Raw genomic sequence first — 23,116 nt, 5'->3', positions numbered from 1 at the left:
ATGGTACCTTTTATTGTATTTTAAATGGGCAAGATAACTTGAGAGAAAATACAATAAGAAACCAACACAGTGTTGACTTATTTCAATAGTCCCCAAAGTTAAGAACTTCAAATTTGTAGCTTGATTCTTCAACCCAAAATTAATGGCTGCTAACCTGAGAGAGGCAGCACAACAGATTCAGAGTGTCGGAGGACTGAAGGCGTGGGTCCTACCCCAAGAGATCTACTTAATGGCTGTGTGACCCTGAGCAAAGCAACTCATTGCGCTATGCTCAACCATCTTCTATAAAATGACACTAATCCCATTTCAGCAATGTTGTTGGGAGAATAATGAGATCACATACACAAAGGCATTTTGTTGTTTTTTTCAATTTAGACATCTTAGGCTTAATTCAACATAGTACAATCCACAGTCTGGCGTGTATATTAATATGTCCCTGTTTTATTTTCAGTTCTCAGCTGACATTTTTACACAATTTTACAGCATTGGCAAATGGCACGAAAATGTGCTCCAAGCATAATGAAGCTTCTCATACCATTTTTCCTGCTGCTGCAGGACAGGATGTTGCACCCAACAGTGTAGAAGCATCAAGGATGGGGCTGTCGAAACATACCAAGGACCTTCAACACCAATCAATGCAGATGAAGGGCCAGCTATAAACTTCTGCATGCATGCAGGCTGCATTTTGTGGCATCAGCTATTTCCAGCATTGCTAATGTACTGTAGGCATATACATATGTATGTATATGTAGATATAATATATGTGTGTATATATATATCCATTCCCTTTTCTTTCTTTTGGTTGTCAAATAGTATGAAGACCCAAGATTATGCATGAAATGGTCACAGCACAATGCAAAAAGTAAAGTGTCCCCTACAACCCAGGTGGCCAAGGGCATGTTGAAATTTGCTCTGCTATAGTTCTGCTTACACCAGCAATTCTACAGTCATATATGGTATACGCATGAGAGTTCTTTATCATTGATTTATAACTGTAGATGGATTGTATTGAGTCCATCACGACAGTTCTACCAAAAATTACTTACTAACATGCCACATATGCACAATCAAGCATTCTTGTAAATGAGTCTGATGTGTTCACGTAAATCCAGGGCTATTCTGAGAAGCTTCTGAGAAATTAATGATTCTTTGCCAAGAAGTGTTTAAAGCTTCACTGAAACTTGACATTCATTTTTTTGTATTTTGATTTTGAAAGTTTTTAATGGTTATACTAATAGCTGAACATTCTTCATCAACAGTGGATGATGTATTGTGGAACAAGGGTGGCTACTCCTCACAGCAATAACAACAAATTGATGTCTCAATTGGTCTTCCCTTCCCAAGGGGGAACATGTTGATTCTTATCTGATACTGATTCTTTTGAGATTAATTTGGCTACATTTAATCTTCATCTATGGATTATCTGAAATGTGGCTTTTTCTTACACTGTCAACTCTATTGAAGCCCAAATCTACTTCATATAAATAAAACTTGAAATCAACCAGTATTTTCTGAAAATATTTTTAAGTAGAGTCAGAAAACGCTGGGTGAATGTCAATTTTTAAATTTTAAATATTTTAAATCATTTAATTTTAAAGTTATTACTGTATATCATAAGATTTAAATTTATGAAACAAATCCCTTTCACTTAAAAGCATCTCACATAATTGTTACTCTGTAACTTGCACGGAATACAGAATGTCAATTTGTCATACTTAATTTCTTTTTTTTTTCTTCATAAATCTCCAACATTTATGCCGGGTAATTGTAGAAATAAGAGCACTTAGAATTTTTTTTTTCACTGAAAGCATTCAGAATAAAAGCTTAGAAATGCTGTATACAAAGGACTTATTTTGAATCAGCTTATTATATGATTCAGATTATAATGAATTTATAACAAACTATTTACAAGAGTGGTCATTTGTGGCATATGTGATACATTTAAATATTTTACTTTCTATTAGTCATTTGGGCAAGAACTGAGAAATATCAAATGCATTTATATTGAGAACTGTATATATCAAATGTTTTAAATAAAAACCTTAAAATGGTCTCTATTTTTGATTGGTCAAAATACCTGCACAATTGGTTGAAACCAATGAGAATTGCTTGTGTAAATATCATTTTAGTAGCTTCAGAAATGGAGCTGCGACAACTTTGGAGCACTTACAAATGGCATAAAAGCATTCTGCTGCTCATCATAGAGAGAATGTGTAGGCCAACAAGAGGTATCTTTGAAACCCCATGCTTATTAAAGCACCCTCTACAGCCCTCACGTACACACGATTCCCACTGACCTCAATGGGAAATCCACGTGCGTAAGGGCTGTTGGATTGAGCCCTATTAGAGTTGTTTTTTAAGAAACAAAGCTGTAAATTAGCAAACCTGGTTGGCTGTGGCTGTTGCAGCGAAGGGAACACTTGTGGCAGATGTTGTTGCTGCGGACACAGTGGCTGGCGTAGCACCGTGCACCATGGGAACTTTCGGAGGGAAAATCATATAAGCGAACATACAGAAGAGTGTAGCAATATGGAAACCATGGCAACATGGAAGAGATAATTGGGCATGGTATTTATCACAGCAATAAGCCATGTGACAGGACATCATCACCAGCGAGTGACATGCAATCACAGCGCAAAGCAGGACAACATTCCAAGGAGAGAAGGGGAGGAGGGATGAAAGAGAAAAAAAAGGGGGGAAAAAGCTTGTTACCATCAAATCAAGAAAATTGACACAAACAGGCTTAATTTGCTAAGTCAAAAACAAGAATTTTATATAGTGTTCATAGTCAGACATTTAAAATCTAAGTCAAAGTACAAGTATTTACTTAATATATACAGTTAACTGTTTGAATGAAACTATTTTTTTTCTCATTTACCATTATAAAAATATACAGTATATTACTTTTATGAAACAAATTTTTTTTTTTTACACACCAGAACTCATAGTCCAATCAAAATCCACCAAAGGTGACTAAAGGAAACTGTTGTGTGTAAAGAAAACATTTATGTGAGTCCATGTCAATTAAATAGAAAATGGCATTTAATTGACAGGTGTTAGTAAAAGGGAAATGGACTTACCCAATAGATATAAGTTAAACTTAGCAGTGGATTTTGAGGGGCTGTGAGGTACATCATAGGTTTAAGATAATCAAGAAACAAAGCTGGCACCTACCAACACTTGTAGCGGGTGTCATGCACAATATTGAGCCTGCCCATCATGCATTGCAACAGGAAGGTGGATTTGAAAAGGGAAAAGAATTAAAACATCCCATCACACGTGTAATTAGAAAATTCATTTGAACAAAGAAGAAAAATTGTTATTATGGGAACAGTGGCATGTAACTGTCAGCACAATCAAATCATACAACAGCACAGTGATCAATTAGAACTAGTCTCAAGTGAAGAATAAAAGCCAGTTTAACTGTGTGCTGGTACACTTTGTTTCTCTTAATTGTTGTCTATAAGCAAAAGTATTTTGGAAGTAATTTAAATCCACTTCATTATTTTAAAAATACTATTATAATCTGTTTTGTTTTAATCTGATTACTAACCATCTGGTTGCTTTGCTATTTCTGACTTTAACTTATGAATGCCTTAATATTTTCTTTATATCAAGCACATACTAACTTATTAAATATATTATTTATTATTAAATACTAAATAACTCAATGTACAAAACTGACTTAAAAATATAATGAAACCCAACATTTATTTTATTCCTTTTGTTTTATTTTGCTGTTCATTGTAGCAGCAACCATATAGACATGGAAGGGGTTGTGATTATTCATACAGAATTTGTATTTGGAGGGATACCAAGCAATAAATTACACATAAAAAAGTGAAATTTCTGCATTTCCTTAGTTTGAAATTAAAATCTAGGAAAAGCATTAAGAGGGAATATAATTTCTTATAAGTATCAAATTGCTTTACTTCATGTTATCTAGGAAATCAGAGTGGTTTTCATTGCTGGTTTAGACCTTCAAGACTTCTGCGAGTAGCAAATGTTCAACAAAATTTCACACATAAGAAACTGCTAATTAGACTTCAATAAAAACCTTGAGTGGGAGATAGTGAAGATGCATACATCACATATGGGGTGTTAGCACTGATGCTGACAATTGTTCAACCATGAAAAGCAAAAATAAATGGTGCATCTATAGATAGTCCTTGTTCTCTGTGACATGTAAATATTGAAAATTTAACTTATTTTACCAAGTACGGGGCACTTTCCTGTATGCAGAACTACTGTTCTTTCTATGGGATTATTTTAGAATTCTAAGTTTTAAAATATCAAAGGATTTTATAGTTCTATCTAAAACTTGGCATATCCTGTTTAAATACTAGCAGCATCTGGGATGAACATTTGTTAGAAAAGTATCTGCCAAATAAATCTTGTCAGAGATGGCCCTATAAAATAAAGCTGCCATTGAGAAACTCAACTGAAACATGGATTACTTAACTCGCATCCCTGTAACAGCTGCAATTAGTTTGTTATCACAATTAGACTGTGGGCACAGTGATCAATGTTTAAACTCTGTAATGAATCTGGGGACACATCGTATCAGGTAGAATAATATTATATTGACAAGCATTATGACACTTGAAGATCCCTGTCATTTGCTGCTACTACTACTGAGTCAAAGACTTGTGAAAGACAAACAGAAACAAGCCAGTAATAACAAAGAAGTTATAATAATTTGAGACAGTAGAACAAGCAAAACTTAATACTAGATCTACATCTTATAAAATCATTACTGTCTTAATGGTAGGGTGAGAGAATTGGAAAAGAAATGACAAATGAAAAAGAATAATGTGATAATTAAGGAATATTAAAGCCAGTTTAAATACTGTACAGGTTATATATTTCAATTATTTATTATTATGCTGAGATTTGCCTACTGTATTTCATCCCATGCATAATTAAGCCTGCACATGCTGAAAATGAGTTAACCTTATACTATCTCTCTAAAACTCTAAAGCTTTTATGATTTGAATTTTAGTTTTGAGTTATCTTCCTCATTACTATTATAACCAATGCACACAGTTTTGAGAGGGATTTGCAGCAAATAAACATAGGCAGCAATGATAATACTAGCCGGGGTGCAGTAACTCACAAATATGAGAATACAATGCTGTAGGACCCACTTACCAGAAACAGAAATCACTTTTGAAATGACCATAATTTCCATCTTTACATGGGTTGATTTACTAATAATAATGTGCAAATGGCCAATTTAAATTTTTCCTCAATTTGCAGCATAAAGCAAAATTTAAGTGAATGTATTTGTCCATTTCCAATTTTCCCTACAAAGATATTTGCAGAGCAGAATGGTGTATTTCTAAAAAAAGTGTTATTTTAATTGCACAATTTTTTAAATCAAAAATTTTAATTGATATGTATGAAAATGTAGGAAAAACTAGGATAAAAACTTACAAATAACATGTATGCATAGTTAAAATTACTTGAAGTAGAAGGGAAATAAGTAGAAGAGAGGAAAAAGAATTGTAATAAAGATTTAGTTGGAAGTCAGAATTTTGATGTAATACTTCAGGCCTATTTAGGTTGATTATAAGTGTTAAGCTGATTAAGATCTACTAAAAATAGTGTATATCATTTTAAGACTACAAGTTAACTATCAGTTGGATTATTCTCAAAATTGGTATCCAAACAAACAGTACTTTTAAAATTTTTATTATAAAACATAATTATGAATTACTATATTTATTAATGATACTAAATATGACAAATCTCTTTGTTTCTCTTCTTTCTATAAACACAACTCCACCTATCCCCACCCTATACCTACACACCACCACCTAAGAAAGTCTCCTGGCCTTTGGTTGCCTTATTCTTGGTGGGGTTGTAATACAAGGCAAAGCAGAATTTGTTTAAAGCAAACGTATTTTTAGAACTGTTACAACTCATAAGCCAACCCTGATTGAGGGAGATATGTTAGAGAGGGAGACGAAAGGTGTGCTTCTGAAGATGGTAAGTAGGAAAAAATGGTGATGTAGGGCAGAGGAAAAAATGCCTCAAGATTGAAGTGGTAGGCAGTGTGCAGTTTCACAGGTACCTGGGTAGGTAGCTGTTCTTTGACAACAGCCCTACAGGCGCAGGTCCTCAAGGGCACAGGGGCCTGCAGTACATTGGACAAGGAAGCTTATATACCAAGGCAAGCACAGAACCCTTGGAGTACCTGCCTTCAAGAGCTCTTGTAAGCATAGGCAATGATCTTACCAGCAGTGAGCAGTGGTGACTGAAGACTGAAGAATGAAGGATGCATAGCCTGTCTGAGAATACCAGACTGTACAAGACCTCACTCAAAGTAAGGTCAGGAGAGACAGCAGCTGGGGGATGGAGTCCTGGATTCCCAGTAATGCCTGTTATTTCTCTCAACCCAGGGAGATCGAGATTAGAGATCAGAGCTAGACTTAATTTAATTTCAAGAAAAAAAGTTATATAAGGGAAAGTGGTATTTCTTATACGCCCTAATTTCGTGAGTGAAAATTCATACCCGTAACATAAATAGATTCTATATTATGCATAATATCTACAAATAATGAATCTAGTCCTGAAAGGGGAAGGTTAAAACAAGTATATATCTAAATTTGAAAAAAAAAAAACATAACTTCAGTATGAATTTAACCTAATACTCTTTAAATGAGGTGGAAGGTGTAAAACACCATGGAGTTAGGTGATCAGTAAGGGCTACTTCCACTCTCCCAAATCATTTTTAAGGTGTTCATGTAATAAGCTCATAGATAGTGGGAGACTAACCCAGGTTAGCCTGACCTGACTTCAAGTTATACTTAAATCTAAACTGTATAAAAGCCATTTAACTTGGGACAAATCACTGTACCTCATTAGGCTTCAAATTACTCATTGGTAAAATGAAAATATTAATGCCAACCTTTTGGGTGTTGTAAAAAAAAAAATGAGATAATGTGCACAAAGCACTCAGTGTAGCATAGAACCAGAGCAACCATTCAATAAAAAGTAGCTCTTTTGGACAAAATGTGTGAAACAACTTGGCCTAAGGTAATAGGGAACTGCAGGGATTGGAACCAAAGGGTACAGTATGTGTCCTAGCTAAAGGATTTACACTGTTTTCATGTAAACACTCTTAAACAAACAAAAATATTTCTAGATACTAGATTCTACCCTTGGGCCATGAGTTTACAATCCTTCACATAAATACCGGTATACTATGTGGCATACAATCAATATTTATTACTGAATGAATGAAAATATGGGTGGATACATAAATGGTGGATGAACAGATGGATGGAAAACAGAAGGACAGAGGACGGGAGGAAGGAAACAAGGATAAAGAGAGGAAAGAAGATGGGTGGACAGCATGACAGGAGGATGAATGGACAGATGGCTGAATGATGGTTAGATGGGGAATGTCATGTCCATAGTAAATCCAATTATGTTCTTAAAGTATGTAGTAATTTTTCTTAGCTAGCTGGCTGGTTTGTCACTGCACCCTGATCTTTTGCCAACAACCTACTCCGTATATGCAGTCACCTGCTTTAAGAATCTAGCTAACCATGTTTCACTGTAATTTGAATAAAATAGATCTATGTATCATCATTATCATTGAAGCAACAGACTACAGATCTCTAAAATTTGAGCTGTGAAAAAATAATTCTATTTTCTTCCCAGTCCCAATAAAATCTTCAGAGTATACCTTCCAAATTATTATATTATGATACTATCTAATTCCTTGATCATATAATTCTTCTGTATTATTTGTCTGCAGAACAACCAAACTTTGGAAAATGAAATTCCTTTTCTCCCAGATATTAGACATGAGATCATATATGAATTTGTAGTTAAGATTTCCTTTAGTTCTCAAAGGGTGTTTTTAAAAATCTGAATTGCAGAAATTTAAATATTGAGAAATTTCACATATAAGCACACAGATGTCCAGAATATCTGGGGAAAAAAAATCATAAGACACAGCAACACTGTACATCAGGGCTACTGTGTTAGGTTGTGCGGGTTTGTATAACCAACCCTAAAAGGTATATACATAATCAACTGTGGTTTACATAGACCAGGCATCCCCAAACTTTTTACACAGGGGGCCAGTTCACTGTCCCTCAGACCGTTGGAGGGCCGCCTCATACTGTGCTCCTCTCACTGACCACCAATGAAAGAGGTGCCCCTTCCTGAAGTGCGGCGGGGGGCCGGATAAATGGCCTCAGGGGGCCGCATGCGGCCCCCGGGACATAGAGTATGATGTAAATGGTGCTACAAAGGGTTTGTAGTACACCAGGTACAACCTGCCCAGGCAGACAATCCTCTGAGGCGAGAAAGGCAAAGCCTGCACATTGACAATACTCTTTAGACTGAGCCTGTGCTCTCCTGTGCCTCCCAGATCCCATAGCTCCCAATTTGTTTCTTGCTTCACTTGTGTTTCCTGCCTGAACCCTGAGGCTTTTGCATTTACATTCCCTGCATTAGACTTTTTTCCTTTCTGACTGTCTGATAAAGTGGTGGGGCAGAAATAACGATGATTTATTCATTTTAACCTTTTCATGCCATAGGGTCAATTTTTTTGCACACAGGTACATATTAGATAATGAAAATATTTGTAAATCATGGTCACTACCTACTTCTGATTATGTGATTAATAAAGGTCAACCTGCTGCTTCAGGCCATTAAAACTAAGTTGCAAATAAATGTTATTTTATGTTACTATTATATTGATTATATTTGAGCAATATATGTATGTGTATGTAGGTGTGCGTGCACGTGTGTGTATATATATACATAGATACTTTTATTTATTTATTTATTTATTGGAGATGAGTCTTGCTCTGTCACCCAGGCTGAAGTGCAGTGGCATGATCTCAGTTTTCTGCAACCTCTGCCTTCTGGGTTCAAGTGATTCTCCTGCCTCAGGCACCCGAGTAGCTGGGATTACAGGCATGTGCCACCATGTCGGGCTTGTTTTTGCCTTTTTAGTAGGGACAAGGTTTCACCATGTTGGTGGCCAGGCTGGTCTAAAACTTCTGACCTCAAGTGAGACACCTCCCAGAGTGCTGGTATTACAGGTGAGGGAGCCACTGTGCCTGGCTTATATTTGAGAAATATTGATCAAGAAGGGAATATCTCTGATGCAAAATGCATTGCAATAAATAATATATCTTAATATTTTCAGCATATTTCAATTAATGCAGATTTTGTTTAAATTAGCAGTGCTTAACCTAGAACAGAGAGACAAGTATGATTCTGATTTATGAATGAGTTTATTATTTTCCTAATTTGACCTTTACCTATCATCTTTGGTTCTATCCACAGACAAAAAAACTATTCTAGGGAGATACTAGTATCACAAATAAGGGTCATCGTACCATACAACTGATGTTTATTCTTATTTAGAAAAAAAAACTATAGTTATTTGAATATTGAAAAAACTAATGTGAAACCTATTTGATAAAATAGATTATTTCAGCTTTCTTCAAATAGCATAGATTTGTTTTTTTAGACTTTAGTAGAGAAACTATCATTTTTTTTAAAGACTAGCCAACTGCGGTAGCAAGAAGAGGGGAGTGAGTAGAGTTCAATCTGTAACTGACTGTGAACAATCAGTTGAGATAACTCACTACCATTGGTCTAGCCGAGACTGTCATTTCTCATGGTAATGTTTCAGCCAATAAAATAAACTGGAAAAATAAGTTTTAATTTCTTCAAAGAGATTATGATAGTTACATATAATCCCTTGAAACCTTGTCTGCTCGTCTGACTACAGAAAAACTAATGGATTGTTTGTTGGGAGCAGCGAAAATCTAGGGACACAGCAGCTTGCACAAGATCAAGAAGATTAATGTCTGAAAATTTCTGAAAAACTACAGATGTTGAGAAGAAAGTTATAATATTACAAAATGTAAGAGAAGTGTGAGTTTTCCCTCAGAATGCAGCAAATACACTACAGGTCAAAATGATTTGATTTTTGTTCCAATATGGACAAACTGTAACTTGATAGATACTATTTCACAAGTACAAATATCATTTTATACATGTGTCTGGGGCACTGGCTATTTCAGCTAGTGGAATATCCTACTTAATTAAATGTTACTTCATATTTATTCTACATATGGATGGCTGATTTTCAAAGATGCACTGTATAAAATGTTATGGTTGGTAGTAAAAACTCATAGATGTAATTTACTATTTTGTTCATGAATCAAAAATAAATTTGCATTCTGTTATAGCATTATGAACCTAATACACTGTAAATACTGCCAATATAGTTGAATATAAAATTGGGAGCTGGATTTTTGACATATATATCTGCTCATTAATTTAATTAATAAAATAATTTTATTAAATAGATCTCTAAAATCATGGTATTCTGGAAATAAGGGTGAAGTGATAAAGAGAAAAGTGAGATTAATGTTTCTGGTTAGTAAAATTCCAGATAATAATTAGTTTATATGTATTTTCTGAAATAAATTCAAAGTGAATAAAAAGAGTAAATTTCCAGGCAATTAAATGAGTAGCTAGTCTGTGTTTTAATCTTTGAAATCTGTGTGAATAATTCCAGATTATGTATACATTACCAAATTGAAAATGAGCTGAAACCACAAATGGAGAACTCCATAATAAATGTAAACATTGCTGAGGCCTTAGGGCTATTTCAATATTAGCTTAGAAACAGTAATAATTTTAAGCAAGGTACTGATTGATGTCAATAAGAGCCCGTTTTAAGAGCTCTAGAACACAAAGTTTTTTTACATTCTTGATCTTATAAACAAAATGGCTGAAAAGTAAAAATCAAAACAAAGTGTCATTTCATATTATTTAAATTAATTCTATGGAATAATGAAGGCAAAGGGGTCTTACAGCAAGAAAGTATAAAATAGCTTGACAGACATAAACAATGTTGAGGAAGGAGAAAAAAAAGAGAACCATATTTCATTTCCAAATTACACAAACACAAATAAATATATAAAATACCACTGATCCTTAAACCATATTTCATTAAGCTAAAATCTTTAGTTTTTAAGGAAAACCACATGAGATACCTTAGATAAGTTTCCATCATTGAGCACCTTACCTGACACCTCATCTATAAATACAAACGAACTTGGGGTGTGGTTTATCTGCTCTAACAGTAGGACTCTCTGTGGATTGTCAGATTAATTTATTAAGAAACCCCACCCCTTACCTGGTGGGAGAAACGCTGTATGCTGTTGTAACTGCATGTTGGCTAGAGCCTGTTGGTATTGGAAAATACCAGTGTTAAAGACTGCGGTGGCACCGTTGGTTTTTTCAAGAGCAGGCCTCTTTGGTAATGGGGGAAGTACAGCTTGAGGAATTCCCTGTTTAGTGAATGAGTATAAAAAACAAATACCAGTAAAAAGAGAAAAAGAAAAAAGAAAAATCAGTCGAAGGCTAAAATTGTTAGGAAGCATGAGCAAGCAAGCAGCAGAGCACTTAACTACCCGAGGGAAAAAAAAATCAATGAACAAAAAATTAAGGAAAAAAAAAAAAAAAAGCAAGATAAAAGCTTTAAAGGAAGCATTATTTTTGTCCAAACCAAAATCTCACTAGTACGAGAGCACATGTTATAATGAGTTAAAGTGCTTTATGTCCCATAATGCTTCAGGCTTTCTGTGAGAAGCCACTGATTTGGGAAAAGAAGAAAAGCCGCACTGCGAGCTCCATGAGGATTGACAAGTATAAGCAATGTTAATAGTTAATTGTACAGAGTGACTGAAACAGATAAAATAAAAACTAACCCCACTCTGCTCCTCCCCCCAGATCTACCTAGACATGCAAATGTCCCAGAGCATGCAATTATTTTTTCTTAAATACTGAACTATAAATACTAAAATGTAAATAACTCTACCACTAAAGCCATGCTAACCAAACAGGTACATAAATATACATTCAAAAATACACTCTTTACGTCCTCCAACTATTTCTTTAGAACATTCTACAATGTAGTTAAACTGAATGTGGGCTGCTGGGCTTTCAGAATCTTTCACTGGATATCCATCTATGTACTTAGATTATAGTCTTTCTACTAATTTTGTCAGGAAACCACACTCAGTTTTTTCATTGTACTTTACAACTCTATAACAGAAAAAAGGATATATATTTTAAAGTTGATTAAAAAAAAAAAACTTGTATCTACAATAAAGCTACATGCCAAGCTAAAAGGTGAAAGGTCATAGTACCAGGTCAAAGGTTGCCTCGAGGGGTCGCTTCAGTGATTTGACAGCCGACTGAGTCTTAATTAGCAGGCAGCGAGCACATGATGGCAATGGGCCAGTGGGGTTCAAGCGCATTAACATAAACAGCAAGCAGAGGTGCATCATGGGGGCAGCAGTGCATTTTTGGGTAGGTGAGAAAAAACAAATAAAAAAACAAATCATCGGAATGCCATATACAACGAATAACAAGACTAAGCATGCACAATAAAGGCACTACTGAGTTGTTATTGGGAGGATAAACTCCTCTTTGTAGTTAATTACAAACAAGATACTCTAAGAGAAAAAAAAGAGTGAAAGGAAGAGAGGAGGAGAGAGTCTGCCTTCTGTATTTTTGCTCAAGTATCCATAAACAAACACAGAAAAGATCTCTCTCATGACTATTTCACTGTGTTATGAAATACTACACAGTGACCTTTAAAATGAATATTTCGTTGATTTAAGTCATGTATTTGGGTAAAAAATGACTACATTAAAACAGCTAAGCAAAGAACAAAGAATGGGCTCATTAAAATCAGCTATTAGATCACATTAAAATTTACCTTGAGAATATAGTTTAGCAGCTATTCTTAATGATCTAATTTTTAACTCCTTGAGTACTACTGTCTCTCTCCTTTCTATATAATGGCATAGTCAGGCTTCTCTAATTTTACTATTATGTTTATGCCACAATATTATTTCCGACAATCTAGATAGTGTACTGTTCAAAATCCTGTAGCTAATTTTAAGAACAATTTTGTTGAAACAATTCTTCTAAATAGTTCCAGATCATGTTATTGTTAAAAGCAAGATATATGTAAAGAAGAGCCTTGATGTGCAAAAGAACACACCAAAGGAAAACAATGGCTGATTAGATGGCACACAGAAATAAGAAGACCGAAAATGGCAATATCGTTAAATTGAAAAGGAGACAGGTGGTTCTTTACAAAGCAGAGATTTCAGAAACCCTACATCCAGAATAAGACAGAGTAAGAGTTAGGCCAAGAGTAGGAGCAATCTAAACCATTTGAGGAGTCACCCTCACTTCTGTGAAAGTAACTTCTTTATATGTTGTCTGGGATACCTGAACAAACATATCTTCAGCAATTTTTTTTTTTTCAAAAGCTTAATAAATGAATAGCTTGTAGTCAGATATAGTTGCTCACTTTGCTTTTCTGACTGCTAACAAGGAGAGAGCTGATGTTTCTACTCACCATGGCAGCTGCGGTGGCTGCAGCCTGTGCAGCTGCAGCCTGGTTGACCTGGTATTGGGCAGCCTTGATCTTGGCTTGCAAATGTGCAGGGGGATGAAAGTATTTGCACTTTTCCCGAGAGCATCTCCCTTTGATGTAATCCATACACACAGTGACTGTGTTGTCATTGGTGTCAATCATTGTGCTGTCAGCAGGATGAGCAAACCGACAATCATTTTCTCCTCTGTTGCAATTGCCACGCTGGTACTCTCGACATACCTATGAGGTCATTAAGTACATGAGGTTTAGTCAACATGAACAAGTAGAAGCTTTCTGAAGACTTTAGAGACTTTAAGTGCAAGACAAGGATAGAAGGCTATAGATGAAAGGGGGAAAATGATTTTCAAACAATGCAACAATGTAACTTTAGCCTTTCCTAGATTAGTTACAAATTATAACTCCATTTCAGTATAAATGTCCATAAGAAAGAAAATGCATTTATAACATTAATTATGGTAAAAATACAATCTGAAGTGGTGTTGACATACTTATTAATTGCAAAGGGAAAAACAGTAACTTCAAAGTAAAGAAACATGACAGACATCACTTTAACCGAGTGATCAAAATTAACATCACCAATGAGACATAATGACATTGTGTACCTACTGATATGATACAATGAGAAGGACACACAATCACAGTAGTTGTATTACTGCCTGAATTTAATCAAGAGGAAACATCAGACGAAGTGAATGGAAAGATACTTTATATAATAACCGACTAGTACTCTTCCAAAGTCTCAAGGTCATGCAAGACAGATTGAGATACTATCACAAACTGGAGGAGCTTGGAGTCAGAGAAAGAACATTGGGAGGACAACTGGTAAAATTTATTAAAGTCTGTAGATTAGCTAAACAGCAGTATATCAATGCTATTTTTTCTGGTCTTATGAGATTCCACAGTTATATATGATATTACTATTTAGCTCAGTGAAGGGTAGCTAGAAACTCTTGGCTCCATTTGTGCAACTTTTCTGTAAATATAAAATTATTTCCAAGTGAAATATACAAAAAATAAAAAATGATAGCTTTTTATGAAAATGTTTTGAGGAGTTATTTTTTTATCTCTTTAGAGATTCACTTGGTAGCTATATCAACCAGTAAAAAAAATATTGGTTTTGTTATTGTCTGTTTGTTTAGTATTTGCTAATTCTGTTGATTTTGCCATGGAGCTCTTAAGGAAAAAGAAAAAACTGATTATTTCTCATTCATCTGCGCGATTTTGACTCTTACTATTTAAAAGCGGTCTTCATTCGGGATAGTTTGACCCTTTTACCACAAGAGGGCCATCTAAAACACAGAATGTCCTTTTAATACTTCATGCTCTTCAAGCTTCAAGGAAACAGTTTTTAATTGTTGAAGTATCCTTTCACAAATACTAAAAGCAGCACTTTATTTTGAAGTTAAGCAAGAAAGAGAAACTATAACTCTGCTATGACTTACGAAGCAAAGGTTTTCTTGAATTTGTAGAAATAAAATGATTGCATTTAAATCTGGGTGTTTCCCCCCCATTATATTCATACCCTATTACTGAGGAAAGTGCTTCTTAAAGGAGATACTATAATTTGTACCACACTACATTTTTAAAAAGAACATTATAAATGATATCTTGCACTACTTGGAAACCTCAAGCTAGCTAAAGTTTTGTGTTCCAAATACATACAATGAGCCAATGTCATTCATCACCACACACAGTTAGCACAAATACAAAAATGACTTAAAAATTTATTCGTTATTCTGGTTTTTCATTAGTGTATTTATCTTATTGAATAGAAGAAAAAAGTATAAAAGTATAACCAAGATTTATAACTTATAAAGCAAAAATGATCAAGCTGTTACCCAGAATAATCATCCTCTTCTCCGGCTGAACTTTAGAATCAGCTATGGAGCTTGCTAAAACAGTACCCAGTACCTAATCAAAACTTACTGTAGGGCCGGGCGCGGTGGCTCAAGCCTGTAATCCCAGCACTTTGGGAGGCCGAGGCGGGTGGATCACGAGGTCAAGAGATCGAGACCATCCTGGTCAACATGGTGAAACCCCGTCTCTACTAAAAATACAAAAAACTAGCTGGGCGTGGTGGCGCGTGCCTGTAATCCCAGCTACTTAGGAGGCTGAGGCAGGAGAATTGCCTGAGCCCAGGAGGCGGAGGTTGCAGTGAGCCGAGACCGCGCCATTGCACTCCAGCCTGGGTAACAAGAGCGAAACTCCGTCTCAAAACAAAAACAAACAAACAAACAAAAAAAAAACTTACTGTACGTGAGGCTCATCACTATACTCAGGAAGAGTGATGTACCTACATTAAATAACGATAAAACGGTGTGTGTGTGTGTGTGCACACGCATGTGCGTGCGTGTGCATGCCAAACATATACTACTGCATAAACAACAGGGCTACTTTTCTGTTTAAGCAAATCTATGTCAATGTAGGAATCACCAAACAGGAAACTTGCAGAAGGTCTATAAGTGATCTCTTATGGCTGCTGTTCACTCCTCAATAATTCCTCCTTTCTTGAATATGCTCAAAATGAATCAGCAGCAGGGAACTAACATTCTATTTTTCCAATTTTGTGTACTCTTTGCCACATTAACAAGAAAAAAGACCTGAAGTTAGTCTATTTTTAGGTTCTGTGTGTATTTGAGTGTGTGTGTTTTGGGGGGAGTTCTACAGGTTAAGATTTGGTTTACTATAATTTTACGTTCTTTACTCTCCCGTGAGACGCATTTAGGAAGAACTCTAAAAAATACTTAGGCAGAGTTAATTACTAAGAATTACCTTAGACTGTGTCCTAAAACCAACCTTTTCTGAGGGTAAAAGAACTTAATCAACCTCTTTTGCATAATATGCATGTTTGACTCTTTCATATTTTTATTTTTTTGCAGGTTAAGGTTTCTCCTGACATAAGAAATGGGACAAAATAAATACACTGTAATAGCTACTCTCACATTACTCTTCCTTTATCTCTTGTGAAAACTTGTGCTGGTGAGAGTTACAGGCCAGAGGGACTGGAAGTTTACCAGCCATTAGATGTGCATCTGAAGTGTGGGGTACCTATGGGAACATGAACTTCCCCACGCTTTTAAAACATATTTTCCTTAATAGACACCATCAATAAAATGGGATCTATCCCTTGGTTGCTCAATATGGGTTTGGTCTGGTTTCTCTGATAAACTCAGGGAGACTTTAGACTATGTTAATCCCCAAAAGAAATCTCTTAGACATATTGTTACATTAGCAAATTATAACTGACAAACAAAATTTCAACAAATTTAAACTTATCGTTAAAATCAGGATAAGAACACACAGAGAATTTGAAACACAGAAGGTAAAGTTAAATCTGAAAATTCTAACAACATTGTGGTTCATTTTTCTCTTCTCATCCAGTCTTCTGTATACACACATTTTTAAAAATAGTTGATAGCTATTATTTGGTGACCTTTTTTGCTCAACAATGCAGCATAAGCATTTTCTTATTTTGCTAAATAATTTTCAGCGTGATCACTTTTGATAGCTGCATCAAATTTAATCAAATAGTGTACATAATACAGGTAACTCTTTTGGAGGATATATATTTTCCAGTATTTCCATATTACAAATATTCAAATAATATATTCATGATTATAGTTTTTTTTTTGATTATTTTTGACAGATAAATGTGCAGAAATGGCATTTATATGTGACCTAATTACTGGGTCAATTATAAAAATATTTTATAATCAGGCACGGTAGCTCATGCTTGTAATACTGGCACTTTGAGAGGCTGAAGTAGGTGAATCACTTGAGGTCAGGAGTTCGAGACCAGCCTGGTAAACATGGTGAAACCCCATCTCTACTAAAAATACAAAAACTAGCTGGACATCGTGGCGGGAGCATGTAATCCTAGCTACTCAGGAGGCTGAGCACGAGAATCGCTTGAACCCGGGGGGCAGAGGTTGCAGTAAGCCAAGACCCCGCCACTGCATTCTGGCTTGGGCAACAGAGAAAGACTCCGTCTTCAAAAAAAAAAAAAGTTTGATAAATGGTTTTCAAACCTAAAGTAAGATAATAAAATCTATTTAGCTACACATATAATGTGATTCAATATGAGCCCTTTACAAGTACTAAGGCAAGATCTGTAAATGAAGATATTAACTGAAAACATTTAAATTCTAAATTTTATTTCCAGAAAACATCTATGGAATAATTATATACTTTAAACAATCAAAAGAAAACATAATCAGAAAAATTTCCCAAGAAAATGTAAATTAATTCTAAATAAACCTTCTTTTGTTAGCTAAATAGCAGAGATACAGTGGACTGACAATAGGGTTTGGAGTCAGAAACTGAGAGTTCCAGTTCTTATCACTTTACTAGCTATGGACTCTTCACAATGAAAACACTATGAACATCTATTTAAAAGGTCATAAATACCAAATAAAATAATGCATAGCTTATAACACACCATACAAATCTGGATAATATAAATAATTATGTCATTTGATCTCTTATTTTTTAATACATGAAAACATATTTCAAAATGGTCAAAATAATATAATTTTATAAATAATACTACATTCAACAATTCTCTGCAAGTTAAAGCACTGGAATTCCAAGGAGATTAATGTCAATATTTGAATTTATTCAAAACTGGAGAGTCATTTCCATGTTCTTTAAGGAGATATCTCTTTGAAGTAATATGTTTTGTGTTCACTATATTTGTATAATTAACTCAGCCATCTTTGGAAAATCAGAGTCAAAGGGAGGGACAAAAAGTTAATTATAACAAGAAACTGGGACTCTGTCCATTTTCATGTCTTGAAAAGTCAATTTAATAGTTCATGACCAATATTAACAAACATATTCAAAGACATATAGCTACATGTTATTCACCAATAAGCAGCATGGACTTTAAGTGGTAACTAACAAGCTAATTTTTAAAATATATTACTTTACAGAGTAATCCTGGATAATCACTTTGGATAATCACTTCGATCAATCACTTTGATCAAAGTATCTACTGCATTGTTAATCATGCATTTATAATTTAATGTGAAGGAATTATCTGTATTTTCATTTTAAAAGGATTAAAATCTCTACTTTAGTAATCCTTATAATTCTGGTAATTAGATAAATAACTATAGTCAATTTATTATACAATTAAAATCCTTGGATAAATATTGGATGATGTGATTTCTAGTTTCAGCTGGTGATATGGTTTGACTGTGTCCCCATGCAAATCAAATCTTGAATTCCTACATGTTGTGGGAGGTAACTGAATCAGGGGGCAGATCTTTCCTGTGCTGTTCTTGTAATACTGAGTAAGTCTCATGAGACCTGATGGTTTTTAATGTCCCTGTGCAATCTTTTTTTATTTTTTGTCTATCAACATGTGAAATGTGCTTTTCACCTTCTGCCATGATTGTGAGGCCTCCCAAGCCACATGGAACTGTTAAGTCCAAGAAACCATTTTCTTTTTGTGAATTGCCCAGTCTTGGGTATATTTGTTAGCAGCATGAAAATAGACTAATATAGTTGGTTATTCAATAGTTGCACATATTTGATCCATTTTTCTTCTTTAAAAAAATGAAGAAAAGGACACCTACTTTGGCTACCTCATAGTATTTCTGTAAGGATCAAATGTGAGCATTCTTTTAAGTCTAAAAGGCAGACTCCATCATTACTATTCAGGGCAGAAAACATAAGCATACTTCCATAGGTAACGGAACTAAGAATCTACCACTTGATCTCACATGAACACATAAAATAAAATCTAAATAGGAATGACAAACAACAGAACCATTAAACCCACTTCCACACTGTCATTTATTCATTCCCATGAATGACTGTGCAAACCCAACAGGACAGGAAAATAGACACAACTTTGAAAGAAGCTCGTCAGTACACCAAGTTAGCAATTATTTTATTATTATTATTATTTGAGACAGGGTGTCCCTCTGTTATCCAGGCTGGAGTGCAGTGGCGCATTCTCAGTTCACTGCAGCCTCAACCTCCCTGGCTCAAGTGATCCTCCCACCTAAGTCTCTCAAGCAGCTGGCACTGCAGGTGTGAACCACTGTGCTTAATCTAGCAATTATTCTATTTTAAGCAATTTACAATTCTACAATCACCACATAAAAACTCTAATCACAGAGATTAATAATTGACAGAGCCGTAGTATATTAAATTGTTTAAATGAAGATGTGACTACATTTTTAAGAGTCACTCTAAAGTTTATCACAGATTTTAAAAAACAACCTATATAAGCCTCTGTGCAAAACTTGTAAGGTTTCTTGGCAATTTTCTGGAGATAGTTAAAAAAAAAAAATCACACAAGCAGTAGCCAAACATCCTCTACAAAAATGCAAAATCAAAATAATCCTACCAATAAGCCTTTTGTACATTATTAAAAGCATCTTTTTTCGAATTTTTTTCTGAACAGAAAGTCTTTTTATGACATCATGTTAAATCCACTAAACACCTAAATACATCCCAACCTAGGCATGCTTTTCACTGTCATTCTAATCCTCATTTAGCTTTAAATATTCTTTTTTGTGTAGTCAAGTGGTATTATGTGTTTTTCCTCCTATATGAAAAGAGTTACTAGACTCTTCTCTGTAAGTAATGGAAACATATAAGAATTAGTGGCCCAAATTAGAAACTCACATAATGATTACCTCATAGAATAACACTTTCGGCCAAGAATAATTTATTTTAATACAAACAAATGCCAACTGGAACTATCAGAAACCAAGTCATTTGTCCACCTCTCCTGGATACTCATGTTTTGCTCATATAGACTGCTAATGTAAAAATGATGCAGTTAACCAAATGTCACTCTAATGTTTTCATCAGTGTCTGAAATATGTGGCCCCTGGTTTTTATTTGATTACTCCTATGTAATATAAATTACCTTAATAGTCATGATTGTTTACCTAAAGTATTTCACTATGCTGTGCACAGTGTTCTCATCAACTTATTGGAGGAGACAGATTTTTAATTAAGGTTGACAAAAAACTACATCATTTACAAATACATTAAATAAATGATGAAAAGTTGAAGCTAAATATAGTTTTTCCACTGAATATTGCTGAGTAAATGACAGAATGAATGCATTCATAAATTCTTTTTGCATCATAAAAATTTACTGTGCATCTTGAAAGTAAGTCAAACAATGATTTCTCCAATTACTAACTTTGTAATAAAGCAGGATGTGGCTTAAAAAAAAAAAATCAGTCTTTTCTAGAATCTATAGATTCAAATAATTTCTTAACATAATAATGGAAAGAAATTGCTGCTTAGAAATTATATTAAAAGGCAATCCAAGGTCACAAAATGAATTTCTTTTTTCTTTTTTTTGAGACAGTCTCACCTTGTCGCCCAGGCTGGAGTGCAGTGGTGTGATCTCGGCTCACTGCAACCTCTGCCTTCCAGATTCAAGTGATTCTTCTGCCTCAGCCTCCCTAGTAGCTGGGACTATAGGCGTGCCATCATGCCTGGCTAATTTTTGTATTTTTAGTAGAGACGGGGTTTCACCATATTGGCCAGGCTGCTCTCAAACACCTGACTTCATGATCTGCCCACCTTGGCCTCCCAAAGTGCTAGGATTACAGGTATGAGCCACTGTGCCTGGCCACAAAATGGACTTTTAAAAGACACATTTCAGACTGCTATTTAAGAGAAGTTTGAATTGTAAGGCTGAACGTGGTGGCTCACATCTATAATTTCAGCACTTTGGGAGGCCAAGGCAGGTGGACCACTTGAGGCCAGGAGTTTGAGACCAGCCTGACGAAAATGGTGAAACCCTATCTTCACTGAAAATACAAAAATGAGCCAGGTATGGTGGTACAAATTTTTAATCTCAGCTACTCAGGAGGCTGAGGCAGGAGAATTGCTTGAACCTGGGTGGGAAGGTTGTAGTGAACCAAGATTGCGCCACTGCACTGCAGCCTAGGCAACAGAGGGAGACTCCATCTCAAAAAAAAAAAGTATGAATTTTGGAGTACAGAAAGTACTTGGCAACCAAGTCTTTTAAAAGATAGCCAGTAAAGAAAGGATAATATGAATATTGATATAAATCTCATGTTGGGTGCACATGTGATATATGTAATATATGCTTCTAGATATATTTACATAATTTAAAAAAATAAACATTTCAGCTGGGCATGGTGGCTTATGCCTTTAATTCTAGCACTTTGGGAGGCCGAGGAGGGTGGACCATGAGTCAGAAGATAGAGACCATCCTGGCAAACACAGTGAAATGCCATCTCTACCAAAAATACAAAAAATTAGCTGGGTGTGATGGCGGGCACCTGTAATCTCAGCTACTTGGGAGGCTGAGGCAGGAGAATCGCTTGAACCTGGGAGACGGAGGATGCAGTGAGCCGAGATTGCACCACTGCACTCTAGCCTGGGCGACAGAGTGAGACTCCATCTCCAAAACAAACAAACAAACAAAAACAAAAAACAAAAAAACATTTCAGTAGCTTGTGGTTGGTATCAATGTTGAAACAAGAAAATGACCTAAATGTCCCTAGAATGTTCCAATTGGAAGTGACCTTAAGAGATTATCTGGTGCAACCCCCAAATTTTACAAGTAAGGAATATGAAGCCAAGAGAATAAAAGAATCCTGATCCAAGCTGACTCACCTAATTAGCAACATCACATGCAGTAATTCTTGAATTCCTGTTTTCCAATTTAACATTTTTTTTGTAGTATCACACTGGCTGCTGTAGAGATGTCAGTTTTAAGCAATTATGTAAGAAGCAGAAGGCTGACAATCTACAGTATTTTAAATTTCTTTACTGTCTAACAAGTTGCAGTAAAAAGAAAGAAGTGGCAAGAACTGGCCAATATTTTAACTGATTCAGAAAACTTTTCACCTGAGAAAGAACTCAAAATTCAAAAATATGCTTCACAATTCTACAAGGAAAAAGTATATATTTAAATGCCAAATGACGGAGCATTTGGCCAATTAATTAATGTGTGCATTTATTGCCATGTCTTTTAGACTTCAACGTATCACACAATTAGCATTCGAGGAAATAACCTGCAGATAGGGTTGTCTAAAATCACAAGCACAGAGCAGGAAGATGTGCCTCTGAGCTTCATGCTCCAGTGTCCTAACAGGTGGTAACTGTGACACTGGATCAGATCTTGTTAACAAGAATAAGATAGGAAGCTGCACTACAATCAAGCATTTAGATAAGCAGAATTCAGATAAAAGAGAAATGACAGTTGATGTAGTGGTATCCATTTGTTCTGACTACAGCAAAAGAAAACACAAAATATGCTAAGTAGCTCCTCACAAAAAGAAAAACCCCCAAAGACAAAAAAGTCTTCATTTCAACTAAGCACTATAAAATATAACCAGTAACAAACTACCTAAAATTGTGAATGTGGGAGGACTGGTTTAGAAGACTTATAACCAGCTTTTTGAATGTCATCTATTAATAATTCATTAAAGTTCAAATCAGATTGCATATTTGGTTCCCATTAATCAATCAACAATTATTCATTAAGAACTCAAGGTTGGCCAGGTATGGTGGCACACGCCTGTAATCCCAGCTCTTTGGGAGGCCGAGGTGGGTGGATCACAAGGTCAAGAGATTGAGACCATTCTGGCCAACATGGTGAAACACCATCTCTACTAAAAATACAAAAATTAGCTGGGCTTG

The 23,116-nt window shown here is 35.2% G+C and overlaps 1 protein-coding gene across 50 annotated transcripts in view; it reads right to left on the bottom strand.

Annotated features, from left to right (window-relative positions):
- The window catches only part of MBNL1 (muscleblind like splicing regulator 1), a 211,944-nt gene that overhangs the window by 6,842 nt on the left and 181,986 nt on the right, over nt 1-23,116 (bottom strand). For 14 of the 50 annotated variants that reach the window (XM_074405511.1, XM_074405518.1, XM_074405512.1 and 11 more), the window contains 5 exons: nt 13,427-13,684; nt 12,201-12,254; nt 11,186-11,339; nt 3,175-3,210; nt 2,386-2,480 (listed from right to left, as the gene is read on the bottom strand). In XM_074405511.1, coding sequence (XP_074261612.1) covers nt 2,386-2,480; nt 3,175-3,210; nt 11,186-11,339; nt 12,201-12,254; nt 13,427-13,684 — 597 coding nt within the window. Of the gene's footprint in view, nt 1-535; nt 600-2,385; nt 2,481-3,174; nt 3,211-11,185; nt 11,340-12,200; nt 12,255-13,426; nt 13,685-23,116 lie in introns of all 50 variants that reach the window. The other 36 variants (XM_074405520.1, XM_074405509.1, XM_074405514.1 and 33 more) reach the window with 11 other exon arrangements.

Source organism: Saimiri boliviensis, chromosome 9, assembly GCF_048565385.1.
Source record: "Saimiri boliviensis isolate mSaiBol1 chromosome 9, mSaiBol1.pri, whole genome shotgun sequence".
Taxonomy (NCBI): Eukaryota; Metazoa; Chordata; class Mammalia; order Primates; family Cebidae; genus Saimiri; species Saimiri boliviensis.
Note: the sequence above shows the minus strand (reverse complement) of the source record. Positions and strands in the feature narration are given on the sequence as shown.